Source organism: Protopterus annectens, chromosome 2.part0 (assembly GCF_019279795.1).
Source record: "Protopterus annectens isolate FY-2018-M chromosome 2.part0, PAN1.0, whole genome shotgun sequence".
In the NCBI taxonomy this organism is placed as follows: domain Eukaryota; kingdom Metazoa; phylum Chordata; order Ceratodontiformes; family Protopteridae; genus Protopterus; species Protopterus annectens.
The window spans coordinates 31427468-31451239 of record NC_056728.1 but is presented as its reverse complement, the minus strand read 5'-3'; the positions used below and the strand labels follow the sequence as shown (position 1 = coordinate 31451239).

Genomic DNA, 23772 nt, shown 5'->3' with positions numbered 1-23772 from the left:
ACCTAGTAGTAGTAGTCTTCTTTCGGCTTTTCCCGGTTAGGGGTCGCCACAGCGGAACTCCGGTACGCTAATGATTGGCAGTTGATTTTTACGTACCAGCTTGCCAGGCCTGACGCAGAACCTTCAACGAAGGTACGCCCATTCACGCATGTCTCCACGCAGAAGGCGCTCTAGCTGAGAATCGAACTGGACAGCATCTTACTGTGAGGCGACAATGCTACCGCAGCACCATATTTTTAGTGATGGATTACAGAGTGACATCACATACGTCTGGTCATTTGACTTCTGGTTCCAATGCTACCTCCCTAGGCTGAAAGCTGTCAGGATTTAGCACATATGTCTTAATACACACACACATGCACACACACATCCTTGCAAAGATCTGCTGCAGCTCCTGGAAGTCATAAAACAATTTCAGACCTCCACCCTTCCAGAGTAGCAATTAGTTCACCAAAAAAGACAACTTAGAAATCTTCCTAGTACAGACTTTTTGTCTATGGCAGCATTGAGAACAGTAAGATACAATCTTTATGGCCTAAGCCAGGTAATTTAATTTAAAATTGTTTTCAAAGTTAGGTGGATTGAGATTAATCTCTTCTTTTCCAGTATCCTCTGTTAAAATGTATACATTTAAACAGTTACAACAATATATGTATATTTCTTTTTCTCTCCAGCAGGGCACACTGTTGGTACATTTTTAACACGAGCAACAAATACATTTTCAACATAGCACCTGTAAAATTATTTTGATATACAAATGACAAAGAATTATTTACAAAATTCCAGCTAGTTGTGCTGGCATATATTATACATCCACTACCCTATTTCTCCCGGCATAGCTGGCAGTACTTCACATCGTCACAGTAATAAACTCAAGTTTTTTCCACTAAGGAAAAATCAGTTAGCAAGCAGAAAGCTTCACTCCTGATTCATGACTTTATTTCTGCTCACCCGTGCAAAATGGATTTACTTCTAAAAACTTGACCCATATGCCTTTGTTTTAATCAATATAAGATGCCTCTACTTGTTAGTACTGTCTGTTCTGATGAGGATTTTCAATGATGTTACAAAAAGCAGTTATAAATAATAATAGTCCAACAGGTGACAGAACCGTTCCAGAGAACTAATGTTTTTAAAACTTGAATCTTAACTAGGTTACAGTTAAATAAAGCACTCTATAGTTTGCAAATGGCAACTTTTTTTCTCTTCTCAAAGTGTTTATTATTCCAGTTAAACTAACACATAGAATGCTGCATGCAAAGAAAAGTTTGTTTAAGTATCATCTCTCTATGTCTTTGCTGTATCTAGTTTTGCAGCCTCTCTGCACACATTTGTTTTTCTGTGAAATTTCATGTTAATGCCTATTGATATTTATTGCTGCATCTGCTTCCTCAATGATACAGCAATGAATGAGTAGAGAAGGGAGAGGGTAGTTGCATTTACATAATTTCAAGTCTTAGCAAAACTAGTTAGGGCATTCACTGAAAGTTTGTTTAGAAATGTGAAATTAGGAACAATCTTTGTGGGAACACTGTAAGGTCAGTATGCAACTGTGAACTGTTGGTTAGTAGAAACACTGAGTGAGAGTTCAACTCACCTTGGGATAGTTTCAGGAAAAAATAAAGTCTTTCTGGAAGAACATTTAAAAAAATGATGCAAAAGTCTGTTCTCTTGCTAATAATAAAAATAATGGAGTTAGTAAAAATGTATACAGGTTCTGTCTTTAGAAACACTCTGGGAAAGTAGAAGTTTAATGTACTGCCACTATGTGTCAGTGCAGGAATAATCGAGAAATTTTTGCAATCTTATTGTTTATCACATAAATGGGCCAAATAATTCACTGTGGGAATAAGGCCTGAATGTAAAACAAGATTATGTTAGTATAGCATATCTCTTCAGACTGTTTTGGAGTATAACAAATTCCAAACCTATTACTAACCACTCAGAGTGAAGCAGAAGTATTCACAGTACACCTGTTACCGTGTTCTTAATTTATTCATGAATATATCGCACATTTTTTTAATTTGCTTAAGCTTTATTGCTTGTCAGTTGTTGCATTTTGTTCATTCTTATTTATACACTCCTTATAGCAGCAATGTGTAATGACCTCAAAATGTCGTTTTTTTATGCACTGAGACATTGCAACATCCAGGAGAGAGAGAGAGAGAGTGTGAGTAATTTTTATTGAGCTCTATTTTTTTCTGAGTTGCAGCCACCTTAAAATTAGAATAAAAAGTGTGTGTGTGTGTGTGTGTGTGTGTGTGTGTGTGTGTGTGTGTGTGTGTGTGTGTGTGTGTATGTATATGTGTGTGTGTGTGTGTGCATGCATGTGTGCGTGCACGGGGAGGGGGATTTCACACAGGAATGCAAGGGGATTTGCCTTGCTGCAAAAAAAAAAAAGGGGGGAGACTTCACATTTCACATAGGAATGCAAGGAGATTTGCCTTGCTGCCAAAAAAAAAAAAAAAAAGATTGTTTCACTGTTCACTTGCTGTATCTGTTTTGGTGCTTTAAGTACTTGATCCATTAGGTTCATGCAGTTGCAGCAGAGCAAGTAAGTTTAGAGCAGTTTGTTTTGTTTAAACACAGTACACACATACACACACTATTTTATTTATATAAACTCAAACTATTACCACTGTCTCTCTATGCCCACTCAAAATAAATTGAGATAAAAAACATGTAGGAAGATAGATTTGAACTTGCTGTTCTTTTTGATCCTTTTATTGCTGGAATTAAAACGTCTAGTTTACAAAAGTTAGGCGAGTGCTTTCATCCTATGACAGGATGTCATCTGACTGTTCGGTACTACCTATTAAAATACAAACCCTAAGTAAAGCCCAACTTCAAATACTATAGATAGCTAATCAGGATTCTGTATGAGCGAAATCAGTCAGTAGGAACTTGGGAGAAGTATTGGACCTCCAGAAGGGTACCGAGTTGAAAAGGGGAAAAGATGTAAGGTGTTGACAGTAGTCTCCTTGAAAAGTTCTCAACGCCAGCAGGTGCATACAATGAAATTGTAACAAGTAGAACAGCCCACTTGAAGTGAAAACTTTGCCTTGCCGATCCCTGTAAGGTTTGCTGTTGTAATAAGACAATATCAAAGCATCTGTCACTAATAACAGTGGAGAACTATGGAGGTTCAGGTGTCAAGCAAATTGAGGAGGGCTGTGTGCTAAAAACCTAAGTTATCAAAGTGAAGCTGAGAGCTGGCAGGGAGCACACAGGCTACCAAAAAGTGAGTTACTAGCCTGCCTGAGTTTACTCTAAAGATCCAAAAGACCAACCAGAAAACAAACATTTAGTGGGTTTCAAGATATGGGAGAATTTGGAGACAACATTGCTGTCATTGCTTGACACCTGAGCTCCCAGTTTGAACAGATGCCCATGATTCAGTTCTCTAGCTATATTTTAATCTGTACTACCTTCATCTTAGAGCTCTCCCTTCAACTTTCTTACTGCCTTCAGGACCCAGGACCTTTTTCATGTGATTTTATTCATTCCCTTCACTCACCTCCTTTCCCACCATCAAGTTACTCTTATTTGCTTTTTTCAACTCAAAGGAGGCAATACCTGCATATTCAACTTAAAGTTTACATGTTTGAAAGTTCTACCATGTTCTTTAGAATGTGTTTTGATACACTTTGTAATGTACTTCTGAAAATGCATGTATTTTCCAAATGTATGCTAGTATCTATTTACATTTTTCTGAATTTTCAGTCACACCTGGTAAGATACAAACAAAATTCTGAGTAAATTTCTCCTGCTATAGCAAGTTAAATCCTAAGGGTCTTAACAACTACCACTTTCATTTGCTATATGTTACACCTTGTTTGTCTTCCCCTGTGCTTATACAGTCACATTTATTCAGTACATTAATCTGTTTTTTTACTGTAAGCAAGTTTTTTTATGCTCAGGAGCATCTGATTCCTAAATTTCTTCTTGTCACAAAATAGCAGGTAATTATTTGTAGTAATCAGGAACCCTACCCATTTTATTTCACTTGCAGTTTGTATTCATTTTGTGTGTCAGAATAAAGTAGATCTTAACCAGCACTATACTTATTATTTCTGTCTCTTTACCTTCACTTTCTACAGATGAGGTAAAAGACATTTCACCCAAACTGCTCGTGCATTAGCTTCTGTATCTTTCTACATTGAAATCTAGGTCATTCCTGTAATGTCTAGGGTAAATTTCTCTCATTCATGGTTAGATGTTTTAAGTACCAACAGTATATTTGTGAAAACATTTTCTCACCCTTCCCAGTCAGGACTCAGAATAGACCAGCGTGTCCTATATTCCTTTCCTTCCCAGGGACAGCAGAATTAACAAAAAAAAATACATGACTGGCTGGGGAATTCCTTTTGTTGAAAATCGAGTTACCAAATGAACTGGTGCAGATCCACAGATCCGGTCAGGCTAAGCCAGAGGAAGAAACAAGCCTTTCATTGTGCGATAATTGCAAACAGCTTAACAATAGGGTTAAAACTATGAGCTGTTAACAAGTCTCATTCTAGGTTTGAGCCCTTAGTTTTCACTTGTTTGTTGACTCCAAACAAGTTGTTTGTCCAACAAGTGCTACTCTGTTGGCTTTGAAAAGGGCATTTCTGTTTTATGGTCTAACCTTGCTAAGAAATTAATAAGTTTTTTTTTTATCCAAACAGCATCTGTCAAGTATGGTTTAGGTGTACAGAGGACATTTTTGTTTATTATATAATTTTCTTTATCAAAACTGCGTTTGTTACACTGGTGTTACTTAAGGTCAGTTTAGAAAATTTTGACCCTCTTGCCATAATAAAATAAACTTTCAGAAACATTGTAACTTTTGCTAAAGAACAGTTATTTTGTCGTGACCTGATATAATACCCAAGACTTTCCAAATAAAGTGAGTCTCTGATAGTGTATTTGCATTTTCTGTGACCACTATGGAGACTCATAGATAAACATTTTCACTCTGAAAGATGCTGAGGAATGTAAATCAGGCAGCATTCAGACTACATATAAAAGCCTTGATTCTGATCATGTAACATTTGCAACAACCTTAAAAACCTGCATATCTCACAGTATCAATAGTTTTGTGGGTGTGGGTGTGTCAGCAGCGGTGTTATCAGCTGCTACAGTTTAAGGGTAGTAGCTCTGGTGACCTGTATAAAATGGGTAAAATGGCAGGCAATTTTCCTAATTCCTTCCAATTCCTTGGACAGCACATTGGTGCAGCAGTTAGCAATGTTGCCTCACAGCAAGGGGTTCTCCTATTCGATTCTTGGCTAAGGTGCCTTCTGTGTAGAGTCTGCATGTCTTCCCTGCATTTGCGTGGGTTTCCTCCAGGTGCTCCGGTTTCCTCCCACATTCCAAATATATGTATCTGGAGCATTTCTCCCCAGGCCTCTGCTGAAAATGGGCTCTATACCAGTTGGATTTTCCCAGTAAACAAATGTTAAATAAACAAATAAATAAAAGGAATATTTTTACTAAAGCAGTGCTTGTGATGCGTAAGCAATTATTTGAAAAAAAAAAAGAGCCAACATAGTCTAATGTCTTTGGTAGTGATTTTGTAAGAGGGTGCCAGATTTACATGGTTATTTAGATAACTAGGCAATTGATAGGGATGTGCTTGGAATAAGGACAAAAGTGGACTTTGTGTTTCCATTAACTTTGCAATTACTTTTTCCCAGAAACAGTTTTCTGTGACAAAGAAATGAAGGGAAGTAGTGCTATATTAGGTATTTTAAAAAAACTAAAAACAGTACCAGTCTAATAGTAAACATACTGTGAGGCACTGATTTAAACATTTCAAAACACAAATCCTTAACTCATTCCCTACAGTAGAGCTCTTTTGAGTGTGTATCTTTAACTCCCAGTGGGTGTGGCTTCAGCCTTTAAAAAATGAAGTTATCACCTTACAGTTCTAACAAATATTCATTGACAGAGGTCATACATCAATACAACTGTGTTTGCCATCATGTATGCTTCAAGATAAAATATTCTGATACCTTGTATATAACATGGTTTTGGAATTTTTAGTGCAAATATGAACAGGCAATATTTGACGCCTAGAGGAGCAGTAGGAGGTAACTGCAGAAATGCCTGGCGATGTAACTCGGCTGTAATGCGTTAAGTAGAAACAATATATTCATGTGCATGGAATCCTAATTAACATATATATTTTTCTCACTCACGTTAATGATTAACAGGGTAGCAAGTGTCCAGAGTGAACCAGGACAACAGAATCTCCTAGGTCAACAGCCACTGGGGAGGAAAAGAGGATTAAGACAGGTAAATACATTTGCAAACTCCATTAATCTTGGTCTTTGTATGTGATTTGTTGAGTTGTGCTGAGACACAGAGATTGAGGTTGTAAAAAAGAAATGTTTAAACTATGCAGAATTGGTCTCATAAAGTGACTAAATGAGCAAGTATGCCAGTAAGTGAAGAACATTGCAAAGCTCCAAGAGGCAGTATAGAATTAATCACTGTTCTTAATTTATAGTTTAAAGCCTGAATAACAAGATTTGTGCTTTGAGAATGTCACAGTGGAATAAATGAAAGCTTACAAGTGAAGTGCAACTCCTCAACAGTTTTTTTATGAGGAGCGTGTAAAAGGCTGTGCCCCCTCATCACCTAATCAATATGACTAGTTAAGTGCTATCACCCTTGGACTGAGTTATACTAGTGGTAAAACTTTGCTAATTTTGGCTTGTGGTTGTGACTGAACTGGCTTTATGTATCTGTGCATGATGAAGAAAATAGTTACTATTCAGGTAAGGAGCAAAATTCCTTACAAGAAGTACACACTGACATCAATGAAAAGTTATATTGCCTTTGTATCATTTATAGCAGTCTTGACTGGAACAGTCAGGCTTCATTACACTGACTGGCAATCAAAGTGGAATTGCTGTGCAAACAAGTTGAATCTATGTCTAAGACTGTTAGTTTCAGACTAACTACCAAATTACCAGAAATTTCCTTTTCACCAAGTTGAAGGTTATCAAGAATTCAGTTGTCTTTAGATGAGTTTTAATTTATAAAGAAGTTATTTTGCAAACCTAGCTGTGAAATGTTTATTTCTAAGTAGTCCCAAGTGGTCTGATGCTGGTTATAATTTTTTTGGATTCTTTGCTGTTTGTCCTGGTTGAAATGTGCCAATCTAACCACCATTAAAGTCAGTGATTTCAAGAGTTTGTTTGGTTTAGTTCCTGAACTTGTTAAAATCCAAGTCCAGTTTGGATAAATTAATTTGATTAGTATACATTATTTGCAGTTTTCAAGCTTTCAAGGCACATGCAGTGATATGGCCCCATGTCACAAAAACTGGTTTCATAAAATTCAATTAAATCAGCGAACATAGAATGTTAACTTTTTCATCCTATTGACACCTGACCCTTTTTTGGCTCCCCTTTCAGAAATGCAGAGGCCTATATGTGCAAGTCCTAACACTTAAAAATAAAAAGAAACTGAGATTTTATCAAAAGACAACACATTCTTAAAGTTGCTGTTACAACTTTAAAGTTTTTTCAGAGATTCTCTGCCCACTATCCACTCCCTGCAGCCACCACACAAACAGGAGCCCTGTTTACTTATATGTATAGTAACCACAGCTTTGAACTTAGTGTAACTATTCCCCACCATTTCAACCTCCATTTATATTTTTCCAAGAGTCACATTTACTGTCCTCCAAATATCAACAGCCACACCTTCATAATTCCAAAAATAATCCTTGTTGGCGTAGTAGTTCTGCCCTTGCCCCTTTATTTACATTCAAATACACAATATGGTATTAAGTAGCAGACAACCAATACTGTTCTTCAGTCATCACTGTAGACCTAAGCCTAGGGAACTTCACCCAGCCCCATACTGCTATGAGTTGTTTCAGTCCAGAATGCATTTGAGTATTGTTCAGTTGTTCATTAATTCCTGTGTAAAGGCCAAAGGGCATCCAGAACACAGACTCCTCAATGAATGTATATACCCTGAGACCCAACCAGGTATCAAATTGTTTTTTGAATATCTGCAAAGAAGACGACTATGGAATTTGTAAGGGAAACCTGTTCCAAAGTCAAACCAATGACTGTGTTAAATAGTTTGCCCTTAAGACTGTCCTTGAATCCTCAATTTAGTAAGTAAAATATGCACCTCTGGTTAATATGCTTGTATTCAACCATTCAATATTTAGTAGAGATCGATGTTCTTCACTCCTAAGCCCCCTGTAGGCTAAACAAAATTTACCCATCAGATATCTGTAACTGATTGAAAAGAGACCTAGACTTTCCACTCTAGATGTGTAAGATTTATCTCTTCAAGTAATGAAGCACCTTGTAAATTTTCATTGAATACCTTCTAAAACCAGGAGATCACCTTTCTTGAAGGAAGAAAACAAAATGCACTCAATGGTGGGTTGAACATATGTTATGAACAACCTCAAAAAGACAGTCATTATTTTTTGTTGTAAAGTTCTTGAAAATTAAGCCAATAAGTTTTAATGCATTAGTCCTACACTTAAAATTACTACATTTAATAAAATTTCACTCCTTATATTCACTCAATAAGTCATAAGGACTTAAGTTTATTTGATATTCAACCATTGATTACCCAAAATGCAAAGTAGCACATTTATCCTTATTAACATTTAGTCGAATTAAGTTTAATTATTCAGCCACCAAACACATGTAAGTGTTAAAGTGGTCAATATTTTCTGTCAGTGTAATAACACAACCTAGTTTAATATCATCCATGTACTTGACCATCCAAATATTAGATATCTTAGGAACAAATGAAAATACCAAGTTGAACAATGTTGGACCTAGAACTGAGACCTGGGGAACCCCTTTGTTAATTTTAAGCTAACTAAATGTGAAATTTTCTATCCTTCCTCTATGCAATCTGCCACAAAGCCAGTTAGCCACCCAGCGAATGGATTAATTTTGTGTTTGAGCATGACGTCAATGATAGTAGAACGAGAGACACTATTAAAAGCCTTAGACAAATCCAAATAGTTCACCACTACAGACATGCCCATATTTAATGCAATTGTCACTGATTCATAAAATTCAATTAAATCAGCGAACACAGAATTTTTTTTTTTTTGTGAAACCATGTCATCCATCAAATTCTTGATTAAGAAAGGAAAGTAGACAGCTCTCAAAAATCATCCCGACCAGTGAAGTAAGACTGGTAGGTCTATAATTGCTTATATTATCCATTGCCCCCCCCCCTTATAAATTGGAATTATGTCTGAAAAGTTTCCAACTGACAGGAACAATGCCAGAATGCAACAGGTTATTATAAAATTTAGTGATATTTGCCTAAATGTATTTACTGCAGTGTGCCTAGAAAATGCCTGGAATAATATCATACCACTACACTGTTTAATACAGCTCAAAGATGATTGCACAAGAGTCATATTGAAAACTGGGTACATGCAGTCATCTTCTATTAAAATTCTAACATCAGAAACATTGTCAAACTGCCAAGAAGTACTCATTGATCAAGTTTGCCAATAATTATCCAGTGTTTAGCACTTCACCTCAAACAGAAATTGGTCCGAAATATTTAACCTTATTACCAGTGTATCTAATGTAAGAATAACATTTCTTAGAACTAGGGCTAGTAACTAAATTATCCACCAAATTTACTTTTTGCTGATCTCACAGAGGCATTTATTTAACCTTCTGGATATTTTAAATCATTTCTCTTCAACCTCTTCCAGATCCTAAATTTCTTCTTTTTTCTCAGAAATTTAGTATGACTAGTATTCCACCATGGAGGTGGAAAAAAACTTTAGAAATGTTTTCAAAGTCCTGCCATTTATTCACAACAATTTTTACCTTGGAGGAATTCAAGTCCATAGAATTTATTTGATTAATATTCAGATTGAACAGCTTTGACTTATCAAAAACAGAAAATCTGTAATTAATATATTAAATTCAAAATCTGCATGATCTGAATTGCCAAATGCACACAGCTGGTTATTTCAGAATTTTTATCTGGAGTATTTGTAAGAGATCTTAAATATTTGATCTGGTAGGAAAATCAAGCACCCGAATCAAACTGTGTAACATACATAAATCATAAAATTCATCCTGTGACATTGTCAGTGTTGTGCCATCAGACCAACTGATCCCAGGAAAGGTAAAATCACCATATATTATCAGGTTATGATAAGCCATAATCTTGACCAAATTTTTTTAACACGTTAACAAGTGTAACGGGAGACCAGTGTCAGCAACTAGTACTTCCACAAAAATCAATTCTGAATCATAATCCACTTTCAACACCCTAATGTTTAGTCATTGGGCCGCAAAAGTAACCACTTCTTCCCTTACCCTTTTATTTCTCAGGCAGCTAAATGATTGGTATCCCGGAAGCTGTATTCCTTCACTATTCTACAATTCAGTAATTACAACCCAGTCATAATAATGTAGTGAACAGACTACATTTAGTTCATTTATTTTATTAGTCAAGCTTCGAGCTTTAGCATGATGCACTTTTAATAACATCATGAGGTCATGGCATTTCTTAAATTCTTGTTAACATTAAACCCATCATAGTGAGCATCTGAAATCAGATCTCCAAACATAAAACAGAATACCCTGAAACAAGTAGCTTAAAGTCAGAAACGTAGGCTTTTTAAGGTGAAAAAAAACTACGTTCACATACCTCAACCTTATTAAGTTCTTGTAGGAGTTATGCATTTTACCCTTCAATGCCAGTAGCATAAATCATGTTAGTACATGGTATTTCAAAAAATTATTTTTAGTATTTTTCAGAGAATTAGAAAAGTAGTTATATTTAAACAATGTTAATTAGTTTTAAATCTTTGTTATAATGATGTAAGCAACATGTGTATGTTGTGTCTTTTGGCTTTTCCCGGTTAGGGGTCGCCACAGCGGAACTCTGGTCCGCTAATGATTGGTAGTTGATTTTTACATGCCGAGTTACCAGCCCTGACGCACAACCTTTAATGAAGGTACGCCCATTCACGCATGTCTCCATGCAGAAGACACTCTAACTGAGAATCGAACCGGACAGCGTCTTACTGTGAGGTGACGCATGTCTTAAATCTGATACTTCCTGTATTGTTCAATCAGTAGGAAAGTGCAGTGTAGTATACTGTAGAAGACAAGTGTCTTCTAAAATATTTCATCTCAAGAGAAACAAGTTTAAACCTCAGCATAACCATTCAAATGTGCATTTATACTGAGTTTTACTGACTCACATATATTTTTCAGCTACAACCAGACAAAGGCAAATGAGGTACTGATTCATAAAGATATAATATACAGTGTTTGGGCTATGCATACTCATATGAAAGATGGACAACATGTAGGAGACATACAGGCAATAAGGAGCATATTACGAGATTAAAAAAAAGACAAATATGACAAGTTATTACTTCCTTCAGTTAATTAGATCCCAGTCGTAATTACTTAAAAGTGTAAGACAAAAATTGGGTATTACCATGGAGTCATCCATGAAAGTCTCACTGTTACAGCATAGTGGGTAACACAGAAAATGGGTCAGATAAAGTAAGAGTGCTGTTTCACACACTAACATATTGCACTATTTTTAAGAAAGCTGAAAGTATTTTTTTCTACAGTCCTAGAGTTCAGTGGCATTCCTAATGGCAGGGTGGATGTTGCTGTGTGTGTCACAGGTTATAGCACCTAGAAAGCACTGACACCAAGTTTTACATCAGTCTTTTTTTCTGTGGAGTTTGGTGGCTCCACACTGTCAGATTTCAATTAATATAACTGCTTCCATTGTTCAAGTCTGTCATCATCCTTGGGGACAATCATATGTGAATGTTTAAACATCATGAAGTCAGTAGCAGTATTAACTTATTTATGTTTAATAAGCCATTTAGGTCACTTCTTCTGCACTGATGGTGTAGAGGGATAAAAGCCTGACTATAGCCCAAAGAACCCAAGTTTGCCTAGCACCTTGGCAATTTACACCACTTGGAGCAAGGATGGACAGACCCAGCCTGGCAGAAGAAGGGGCAGAGCAGGCTGTACACACTGCCACTGTCCCCTGGAGGAGGGAGGTTGTGACAACTATGTGCAATGTGGTGGCAGGCATTAGACTCAATAAGGCAGCAGTAGGTGGTAGTCTTCATGGTGACAGTGTGTGGAAGCTCAGACTCACAAGGGGAGGAAACTGTGTGCCGCCATGAGGGCAGAGTTTGCAACCCCCCCCCCCCCCCACTGCTGAAGTGGGTCTAGGTTATCCCTTGCCTTGCACTTAGTATAATTATTCCTCTACATTTGCACATCCAATTCTGCTTTTCCAATAATTTGCTGCCTGAATGATAGCCCCCTGCAGACAGCTGTCAGTTCAGCTCTAGGTAGAGCCCCAGAGTTGGGGGATGAATGGGTACTGTGTTATTGAGGGACAGCTTGTTTGTCAGGCAGGAAAAGAGGCTAAAGTATCTTAGAAAAAAATTATACTCTTCCAGTGTTATGCACAAATTTGCAAAATTTGTGAAGCATGGTGTGGTTAATCACAGATACTAAACTGATACAGGGAGGCTATACCTAAAAGCTGTGCGGCAAGGACTACCTTATTGCATGCTTTTCTATCCTCAGCGCTGAGGATTATGAAAATCTCAAAACTTTACTTAAGCAACTTATTAATTTTATCAAGAAGCATTTAAATGTGATGCAAAAAGTAAGAAAAGTGTCTAGTCTAATTCCAGGGCAGTGAACATTGTTCATTGTTTCAAGTGTTTGGCCCAGGTGCTTAAGGTTATCTTACTATGTGTGCACTTTACTAAAGCATTCTCAAATATCAGGGTGTTTATTTTTGATTTCATTTAATATAATTTAAATTAATTGATTTTAACTAAACAGGAACATCATTCATCATTTATTGACAAAGTATAGGTGCAATGTTTTTAAAAGTAGTACTTCTAGTGGGAAACATTCCAGACTCTAGTAAAGTATTGTAGGGAGTTTAGATGTTTACATCCCTTTACTGTGAAGGCAGCAGTTTGTAGCCATAAGGCATGGTATTGTACAGTTTAGCAGCACAAACATTTCTGAACTCATTGTCATAGATCTGCTTGAGATTTTCCAAAACTATCAACGTATATAATAGAAAGATAACACAAACAGAAGACCAGTTGTAGAAACAGATGTGATGCAGTCAGAAAATTTATGATTACTGGGATGAAATGTATTAGATTATGAGAGATAAAATAAAGAATGTTAAATGAAAAATTAAATAGAAAGAACATGTCTTAGTAAAGTACAGACAGATCATTCAAGTTGAAGTGTGGCTCTTTTGCAGAAGCTGACTTCTGTGGATTTTCTGCAATTCATTTCACTTTTTGTTTAATCTTATACTACAGCCACGGAGGCCCCTCCTTTCACGACAGAAGACTCATACAGAACCTCGTAGCCGACATGGAGCTCGACTGTCCACAACCCGAAGAAGTATCCAGCCTAAATCCAAGCCTTTAGGTAAAAAAAAAGAAAAAATGTATTCACATTAAATCTGAATTTACTGTTCATTTCTTAGTGTATGTGTAAGTATGTAAGGGTAACACAACACAAATATGGTCGGAGACTACATGCATACAATACGGAGAATCCATGTTTTTCACAGTAGCATATGGAACATAAATAGAAATCATATAAAGAACCAGTAGTTCAGCACTACAGAATAATTCTTGTTATCAGGACTCTTCCTCAGACATCATGTGGCTTACACTTAAAAAGATGCTTTGATCTCAGATGATAACATTTTTCCTTTACATTCCTTATTAAAAAGTTAAGAATTTGACAGTTTCCCAGATGATAAGTGGCTGAGAAAACTTCCACAAGATTGAATACCTGAAATATATTCTTATCAATTCCAGCTTTCAGGCTTAAAGACTCCAGCAATTTTAGCTGCTTCCAAAATGGCACTGGTTTTAGAGTTAAAATATTTAGTTAAAGTTATATAAGGTCAACTAATTTTGTATGGGAAATGTAGGGAGTTGACACCCCCTTTTTTACTGTAAATATAATGGAGCACTCAGGTACTTTAATAAGTCTCAGTAATGCAGGAATCTTTAACAGCAAGGAATTATATCAAAAGCTTTAAGCAAAACTAATGCAAATGTAATGCTTCTTTGTGGCTTCCTATTAGCATGATGGAGGTCATGATAAAGACAATGCAGGGAAAGATTTCAGAAAGGCAGTCTCCATACAGCACCACCAGAATCATCCAATGCCAAAAAAAGCAATCAGCACTTCCTTTATTAGAGAAGGCAAGAACTGTTACCCCCAAGCTGCAGAAATCTAGCCTGACCAATATGAAGCTTTTTTGGGGTGTGCTATCTAGTTTAATGAACAGCAATGATATTGACAGTGCTGATCTTTTCATTGGATGTGTACTCCATCATGTGGCAAAAAAGTTAAAGATCTATTTAGTTTTTCTGGTAGTAACATCTGCTTTCTAGCTTTGCAAGATCACCAAATAACCTGATCCATAGAATTTTCATCCTCTACTCTAAATTATGATCTGTTAATTAGGACCTTGTCAGGATGTCCCTTTTTAAGAACAAGAAGAAAGGATCACTGTTCACAAATCATAGGTTCATTGGTTTGTTTAAAGATGAATGATGGTAGGAGGTAGAGTTAAGTAGGGAGATATAGACAGAATATTTTCAGCTTGGGTTATGCTAGATGGAAGGTAAATAGGGAAAAGTTGGGGAAAATGGAGGAAAATAGATGCAGAGAAATAATAGGGATAATTGAGATGCAATAATGTTTAGTTTGGCAGCATTAAAAAATTGTAGCCAGTGACTCCTGGAATAAATTTTCAGGGTCTCATCCGTACATGTAACTGAAGTTTGAATAGTGCTAGAGTTTAATACCAAAATATTTCCAGCTCACATTTAAGTTTGTTACTGGGTTGTTCTGCTGGTTGATAAAAAAATAAACTTGGCAGGGAAGTAAGATCCCTCGTCTTTAGATGATCTTCTACATAATTCTTATCAACAGTGGAAGAAATAAAAATATTTTAGCTTAATTCAGACTCATCTCTCTTCTTAGCCTTCTTGCAAAACTGTAACTAAAAAATGTGCATAAATAAACTGCAGAAAACCTTTAACAGCTTGCCACAGTTTTATGTCAGGTTATGAGGCTGACAGCCTCAGTGGCATTGTCCTAACCAGTCTAGAAAAAGAGAACACTGTTTTTGTTTGCTTTTGGAATTGTCAGAAGCTTTTACGTGGTAGACCACCTGTGTACAAGTTGTCTGAAACTGGATATGGAATGTGAGAGCCGAAATAATCGCAATTTATTTGTTACACATAACTAGGTAATAAAATTAGGTTACTTCATATTGCCACTTAAGCATGTTTACATGTGACATTCCAGAGGTCAGTGCTAGGTCTTCTGATGCTTTATATTTTTATCACTGGACTGTGGCAACATTGTGCCATTATCAGCTATGTGGATTAAATGGCACAAGTTAGTCATGTTGCTGCTTTCACAGATACACAATTGGAACTCCATCATTCTTAAAACTGACATCCACATCTTAGTAACAGCTATTTAGATCTTACTCATGGTAGCTTAACAGAGCTGGACTTCTTCATATAGCTACAAGTAAGGGTGATGTTGCAAAAGTTGTTTACCCAATAAAGTGCCTGGACATCCAGCTGAAGCAGTGCATGAAATTCAGGAATCATACATTTACCCATTTTCAAGACTAAATATATATTTTTAAATGTTTCCTTGCACAAAGAAGTATCGTGAGGCAGAAGCCAGATTTAATACAGCACAGGCAGAACTTGTACTTAGGCTTACACCCTGTAGAAGCATACTAACTGATCTGTAGTAGGGCCTGTTAAGCAAGTAATACAGTACCTATGAGACCATTGCCAAGCTTGCAGACTTGTTACATACAACTGTAAGGTGCTAACTGATGTAGGATGACTATTTCTGATGAGAAAATTCAGTTATGAAACACAGAAAATGGGCTCAAAATCAAGTAATCCATGCCTCAGTTATAAAATCCAACTAAGCAGGAGGACAATTTAGCACAGGAGCAGTTTATTAAAATCCAACATTAAAACACATAGACTTTCATATCCAGCTCATCTATTAAAACCAGTACATAAATAAGCCATAAATTAATTAGTAGTCATATGGCCCATAGCAACCAGCCAACATTCAACTTAGAGTGGCTCCTTGTTGAACTGTTGGCACTCAAAATGCTGAGTGCCAGTGTGCTAGGGAAAAAAATGAAAACCCAGGAAAAGGATGAATCTTAAATATCTCTCTTCTCCTTTAAACTTCTGTTTTGCAGGGCTGCAAATTTTTATATACCAAGTGTGAGATTACCATAGCAATTTTCCAAGACAGGGTAATCTCAGACTTAGTGTATGTGAATACAGTTTTTGTCCATTCAGTCTCCATGTTTCAGGACTCACTCATGTTGTTCCCAGCATTTCAAATGGTTACCACTTAGAGGTTATACATTCATGAAAGCAGTAAATGTCACTTGATACAAAGCCTATCAAACTGAATTGTTTCATAAAAGTTACAAGGAGACAAGAAGACACTTAAGTGCCATCAACTAAAATGTAGCAAGTTATCACTTCAAATTCTCTTAGAATGTAGTAAGCTTATCACTTCAGATTCATTTTCGTACATGTGCATGTTTAATTTTTTAAGACAGGCTTAAGATAGCATATGCATTTAACTCTGTATGTTCATCAGTTTGAAGAAATGTAATCAATTTGTACTCATGCATTTTAAACAAGGTGTTTATGTCACCACCTCTTGAATTTTCTTGAACCACTTCAAGTACTCTAAACATAAATTGATGTTTAGCATGATTAGCTAGAGCATTTTGTAAGACCTTACCTCTTATATATGAACAATGTTCTGCTATCCTGTCTTTTAAATGTCTTACTGACTTGCCCACATAGGATGCTGTGCATAGGGAGCATGTTACCAGATATACTGCCATCTTAGTACAATTTGCATGATATATAATGTTAAAGCCCTTGCCTGAGTTTGTTTGTGTGTTTCGGCTTTTCCCGGTTAGGGGTCGCCACAGCGAAACTCCGGTCCGCTAATGATTGGCAGTAGAGTTTTACGTGCTGGCTTGCCAGGCCTAACACACAACCTTCAATGAAGGAACGCCCATTCACGCATGTCGCCACACAGAAGACGCTCTAACTGAGAATCGAACGGGCAACGTCTAACTGTGAGGCGACAACGCTACCGCAGCACCACCACTGCAGCCCTTGCCTGAGTATGGATATTTATATTCAGCAGAGCCACATGCATATTTACAGAATCGTAAACATAATCATAATTTCGGGCGAGTTCAAATTTTTTGTGAGGCGTTATCATTTGTGTTTTATCTTTGCAACAGAGCTACATTTTCAGATTCATTGATTTTGTATATGCAAAAATTGGACTGTCAGTAACGAACCTACTATTATCACTATTACTGGTAAGAAATGGACAGTTCCTCTGTAGTTTTAGGAGTTTGCTGAAAATGTCTGATCTGATGTTGTCAATCTTCATTCATTCTTGATTGTTGGGTCTCAGTTCTGGCCCTCAGAACCGACCCGGCCGTTGTGTCAAGCTCGCACCAGCCAGAAACTCTCAATCCAAGGCTACCCATACGGCCTCTCTGCCCTTCCCCCCAGATCTCATTTGCCACATGGAAAATCGGACGCGTCAGCCATGCTCTCAGCTAAGTGCTAAACTTTTTCTTCATATATATATATATATATATATATATATATATATATATATATATATATATATATATATGTGTGTGTATTCCCTAGTGCTTTATTTTGTTGCCTGTCCTTGGTAATTATTGTTATTGTTGTGTTTTTTGGTGCGAGTGTTTATATATTCCTTCTTCCTTTACTTTGTCGGGTAGATTTTCTTACCATAGTTGGTATAGGCCCCTCCCTTCCCTTTACCTCTGGTAAATTCTTCAATTCCATTGCTGGTATCCCTACTTCCCTTCTTTCTTTCTTTCTTTTAACCTCTTTGGGGTAATTTTCTAATTACAATTGTTGGTACAGCCTTCAAAAAAAAAAAACTGTACTCTGTATTTTTTCTGTTAGTTATTGTGTGTGTGTGTGTGTGTGTGTGTGTGTGTGTGTGTGTGTGTGTGTGTGTGTGTGGTGCGCGTGCCCTTCTTGTTGTTTTTTTGAAAGATGGCAGAAAAACAGAAAGGAACCACAGGGTTCAAGCAGTGTGAGGAATGTGGCAGAAAGATGCTGAACTCCGATGGACATCTTTCATGTGTTTATTGTTTGGGGGTGCCACATTTGGAAATACAACCACCATGTGAATTCTGCAAGGGTTTCAGTGCTTGAACCCTTGCAGAGAGGTGCAACAAACTTATCCTCAAGTGGGTCCTAAAATGCCCTTTTAGTAAGGTTTTGTCTGAGGTGGAGACATCTAAGTCTCCCAAAAAGAAATCCAAGAAAAGGAGTCATTCTGTGCCTACGTCACATAAAGTACAAGAAACTAAATCTTCTTCCATGTGCCAACCCATCCCTTGGAACCAAGGCCTAAGATACCAAAATCTGCAAGACTTATGCTCTGGCACTGAAACCGGTCACATCTCCCATGGTGCCGACAGCTACTGAAATTACCTAAACTCCTATGGCACTGACCATATCATCATTACCAATGAACCTCTTGGCACCAACGATAGTCTCCCCAAGCACTCTGGTTACTCCCTCTCCTGCAAAGCAAATTATTGGTCAACCGACCATGGTGCTGAAGGTTGAGATTACATCCAGGACTAGGTACTCCCATCTAGAGACCCCTTCTTTGGTCAGCAATTAAGTCCATTTCTTGAAAGGCCAGAATCGCCATTGAGGCTGTCCATCCATTCCACCAGGAGCCTTTCAGAGCTTGATATATTCAGATTAGTGGATCAGCTGTTGGCGGCCAGAGGTCTTCCTGCCCCCTCTAGGACCTCTCTCCCATCCTTAGCTGAGGGTTACTCTCCTAGGACTCACACATCTTCCTCCTTCAACCTCTCTGCAGGTCTTGGAGCCCTCAACTTTGTTGCTTCCAGTGCCAACTTCCTCAGTGTCGATAGTGGATTTCCTTGGTTCCAAAACCGACTTTGTGGTGTGCAGCTCCATTGGAGATGACCCACCCATGGGACCGTGATTTGGCTGCTGGCTCCTGGATTGGCTGTGATTTTTCCCATGGCGCCGTCCACAGTTCGTGATGTCCTGGCAGTTACGAGTCATCTTGTGGCTTGTACTGTGGAGATGGGCTCATCGGAGTGGGGTATGACCCCAGTTCCGGTGTTGTCTTTCTCGGTTCTGGGCTCCCACCCCACTTCAGGAGGGTCTGCCTTCCAGATTATGGAGAGAGCCCTGGCCTCAGCAGGCTCACAGTTTGCATCATCCCCATTGGAGTGTCAATCTGTGTATCTTCTGGCTCACAGCTGTCACAATCTGCTACCTTGGGTCAGAGAGCACAAGAGCAACAAGACATACTATTGCAGGGTCCCCTCTCTTTGGGGGAGTCCTCGAATCTCCCCCCCCCCAAGGAGCCACCCCGTAAGAGATTGTGCAAGAAGAAGCACCTGGATTCCAGAAGAATCTGTCACTGAGGATACAGATTTCAATGAAGGGGAAGGGTCCCCTCAGTCACCCCTGAAGATGTCTCCTTCAGAGACATTCTGGGAATTTTAAAATGGGGTTGGGTTAATTGGAAGTCCACATACCCATCCTCTGAAGAATCTGTTTTCTTGCAGGCTTTTCGTGCCTGACCTTCTCCTTCTTGGGTGACCCCACCTGCTGATGAACTGGTCAACTCTCATCGTGCAGCATGCGTGGAAGGCCTATGATACTATAGAGCCAATTCCCCGGAGACTGGACAAAATTCTTTCCACGCCCAAGGATCAGCCTCACTGGTCTAAAGGTTTAGCAGTAGATGCCATGGTGGTAGTAGCTGCCACAAAAAAGGATCTCTGTGAAGAGACTCCAGCTGTCTATCCTCCAAACCGAGAGTCCTAGATGATGGACAGATTCAGGAAGCGGGTCTTTGCTTCATCGACCTTTGCCATATGGTCCTTGAATTTTTTGGCATATTTCAAGTGACTCCAAAAAGATCTGATAACTGAGCTTTCAGAGACCTTAGCAGGAGCAGTGTCTGACAAGGTCTATGATAAGGTTGCCTCTCAGCTTGCCACCCTAGAGTCGATCTCCAACTCATCCATGCGGCTTATTTCACATACAGCCAAAGGGACATCCAGGGCAGCGGGTACAGGCGTTGCCATTAGGCGTTATGCCTAAATGCACTTATGTGACTTTGCAGACCCCTTCAAGACTTCCTTTATCAGTGCTCCCATTGATGCTTCGTCGTGATTTGGCCCAAAAGTTAGAGACACATTAGCCAGGTGTGAGAAGGACAAAAAGTCCCTTTCTGCTGTGGGCGTGCTTTTTTTCACTCCTCAACGATCTTACTCCAGGAATCCGAGAAGTGGAAAGATGTGGTTCAAAAAGTCCCAAGGGCCTTTTCAGGACACACACTGCAAGTATTCCTCCTTCTTCCAGAAGATGCCCCTCCCATGGCAGAGTGGGCCCGTGTAACCATGGTTACAGGGATTCCTTCTCTGGACAACCCTACCAGCGTGCCTGAACAGCGACCCAATTGCTTACTTCTGGAAGCAGTCAGGAGAAGATTCTCTCTGCACCATTCAGCCTGGCAGACAATAACATTGAATTCTTGGGTGCAGAAAATAATTACCAGGGGTTACCATATCCCCTTCAATCTTTATACCAGACCACAAAGATGAATCCCTGATGTTCCACCCAGTCAGAAGGATATAGCAGTACTAGAAATCCAAAAGCTGCTTCAAAAAAGAGTCATCCAAACAGTCCCTCCTGACCAAATAGGATCCGGATTTTACTCAAGATACTGTTTAGTGCCAAAATAGACAGGAGACTAGAGGCCAGTCTTAGACCTCAGTCTGTTGAGCAAGTTTGTTCAACAAGCAAAATTCTGGATGGTCACAGTTCAGTCTATCCTTCCTTTTCTAGAGAAGGATGATTGAATGTGCTCCATAGATCTTTAGGATGCATATTACCACATAAAAATGGACAAACGCTCCAGAAGATACCTCCCCTTCTGACTAGGAGCCAGTCATTACCAATTCTGAGCACTGCCCTTTGGTCTCACCACAGCCCCCTGGGTGTTCACCAAATGCATGGCAGTGGTAGCAGCTCACTTAAGGCTACAGGGATTCCATGTGTTTCCATATTTAGACACTGGCTCCTCACCGGCTCCACCAGGCATCTGCTGCTTTCTGCCTTGGACTCCATTCTAAGGCTTCCAGAGTTCTTGGGCATCTCGATCAACAAGGAAAAGTCAAAGCTATCCCCCACACATGACATATAATTCATCAGAGCAAGACTAAACACAAAGTCCTGCATAGCTGCTCTTCCACTTCACAGACTGGAAAAACTGAGGTGGCAACTTCAAGTGATACTCTCTCGGGGAAAAAGTTCTGGCTCGTCAGGTCTTACAGCTCCTTGGGTCCCTGGCAGCAACAATCACCTTAGGTCCTCTGCCGAGATACCACATTAGGCTGCTTCAATGGCTCCTGGCATTACAGTGGTCAATTTTAACTCATCCAATGTCCCACTCAATGTGAATAACCAACCGGTGCTAACAGAATTTATATTGGTGGATGAAGCCAGACGACAAATTATGGAGCTGCCCCTTTTCTCCCTCTCAGCCCAAGGCCATAGTGACCACAGAAGCATCCCTGATAGGGTGTGGGCGGGGAGGGGCATTTTCAGAAAAAGACAGTCCAAGGCACTTGGTCCCCTTCAGAGGCCAGTTTGCATATCAACATCCTAGAACTGAGGGCAGTGTTCTTAGTGTTGCAAGCATTCCAATCTGCCCTCCCTTCAAGGGCAGTTGCTGTTCAGTCGGACATGTCAGTAGTCTGGTACATCAACAAACGTGGGGGAACCAGATCCTACCCTCTTTGTCGGGAAGCCATAAGAGTTTTGCAATGGGTAATCGCCTCCAGACGCTTTCTGATAGCAACACACATTCCGCGGAACTCCAGCGTGACTACGGACAAACTGAGTAGATGCATTTTCCTGCCTCACAAGTGGTCTCTCAATTCCGATGTTCGGCGAATATTTTTCAATGATGGGGTCAGCCTTGCTGTGATCTGTTTGCCTCTCGCAAAAACCGCAAATGCAGCAGCTACTTTGCCCTAGTCCCCCATCAGGGGAGTCCCAGAGAGATGCTCTTCTCCATGATTGGCCCCCCCAGGACTTCTTTATGCCTTTCCACCAATCCCTCTAATTCCCCAATTTCTGAAGAAAGCCCAATGGTTGAGAAGCAAAGTGATTCTCATTGCATCTTATTGGCCCTGTGAAGTCTGGTTTCCCTTTCTCTGGCCTCACTTCATTCATCCTCTGTGGATTCTGGACTCAACCCCAGATGTGTTATCTCATCTGAAATAACCTGTTTTCCCCAGTACAAAAGATACTTCTGGCTTCTCATAAACCATCCACAAGAAAAACTTTATCTTAGTAAATGGAAGAGATTTGTGCTTCGGTCTGATGAAAAGGGTATTAATCCTTTTTCAGCCTCGATTGATAAGGTCTTGGAATATTTATCCACTGTATTCCAATTTGGAGCCTCTAATTCTAACATTAGAGTTCACTTAGCTGCCATTTCAGATTTACTTCCATAATGCTTTCGATGACCTTTCCTTCATGTCCCACCATCTCTGCAAAACCTTTCTTAATGGCACTCTACATTTGAAACTGCCTTTCAAAGAGCCCATTGCACCTTGGAATTTAACGTTGGTCTTACAACGTTTGTTCCATCAGGCTTTCGAGCCAGCAGCCACCTGTAATATCAAATTTTTATCTTAGAAATCCCTATTCCTGGTAGCTATCACATCAGCCAGTAGAATCTAAGAATTGGAGGCTCTGTGTGTAAAACATCCATTTATCATTTTTCACAAAGAGAGTATTACTCAGAACTAATCCCTCCTTTTTGCCTAAAGTTGTGTCAGATTCCAATATTAATCACTCCATAGAGCTACCAGTTTTCTTCCCAGATTTCTCAAACAAGGGAGAATATTGTTTACATTTGTTGGACGTACACAGACAATTACGTTTTTATTTGGATAGAACAAAATCTTTTTAGAAAATCAGACCAATTGTTCCTATCTTTTTCAGGTGATAGACTGGGCAAATCCATTTCAAAAGTTACTCTCTCAAAATGGTTGAGAGATTACATCACTTTTATTTATCAACAAAATAAGCTGGACTTCTCAACAAACGTTAGGGCACATTCTACCAGATCTGTTTCCACTTCAGTAGCCTTTCATTCAAGGTCTAAAGTAGCTAGGGACTCAGTCCCAACAGTCAAGATTGAATGAAGATTGACAACATCAGACAAAGAAGTTATGTTCTTATCATAATGTTCCATGTGTGTTGTTGATCTTCATTCATTCTTGACATCCCACCCCCCCCCCCTCCAAAAGACTCCTAGTGGTTCGGGACTAGTCATGGGTTCCTAGTAGGGTTGTTGCTAAGACAAAGCTTCCATGATTTTGTACTCTATGGGCAAAACTTGATATGAGGGGAAGGGAAGAGAGGCATTATGGGTAGCCTTGGCTTGAGAGTTTCTGGCTGGCACAAGCTTGATGTAATAGCCATGTTGGTTCTGAGGGTTGTAACTGAGACCCAACAGTCAAGAATGAATGAAGTTCAACAACACAGATGGAACATTATGGTAA

The 23772-nt window shown here is 38.9% G+C and overlaps 1 protein-coding gene across 1 annotated transcript in view; it reads left to right on the top strand.

Moving 5' to 3' along the window:
- UNC80 (unc-80 homolog, NALCN channel complex subunit) overlaps positions 1–23772 on the top strand; it is a 5631640-nt gene that overhangs the window by 5551367 nt on the left and 56501 nt on the right. Inside the window, exons 61-62 of the mRNA XM_044060513.1 lie at positions 6198–6279; positions 13352–13463. Coding sequence (XP_043916448.1) covers positions 6198–6279; positions 13352–13463 — 194 coding nt within the window. The remainder of the gene's footprint in view (positions 1–6197; positions 6280–13351; positions 13464–23772) is intronic.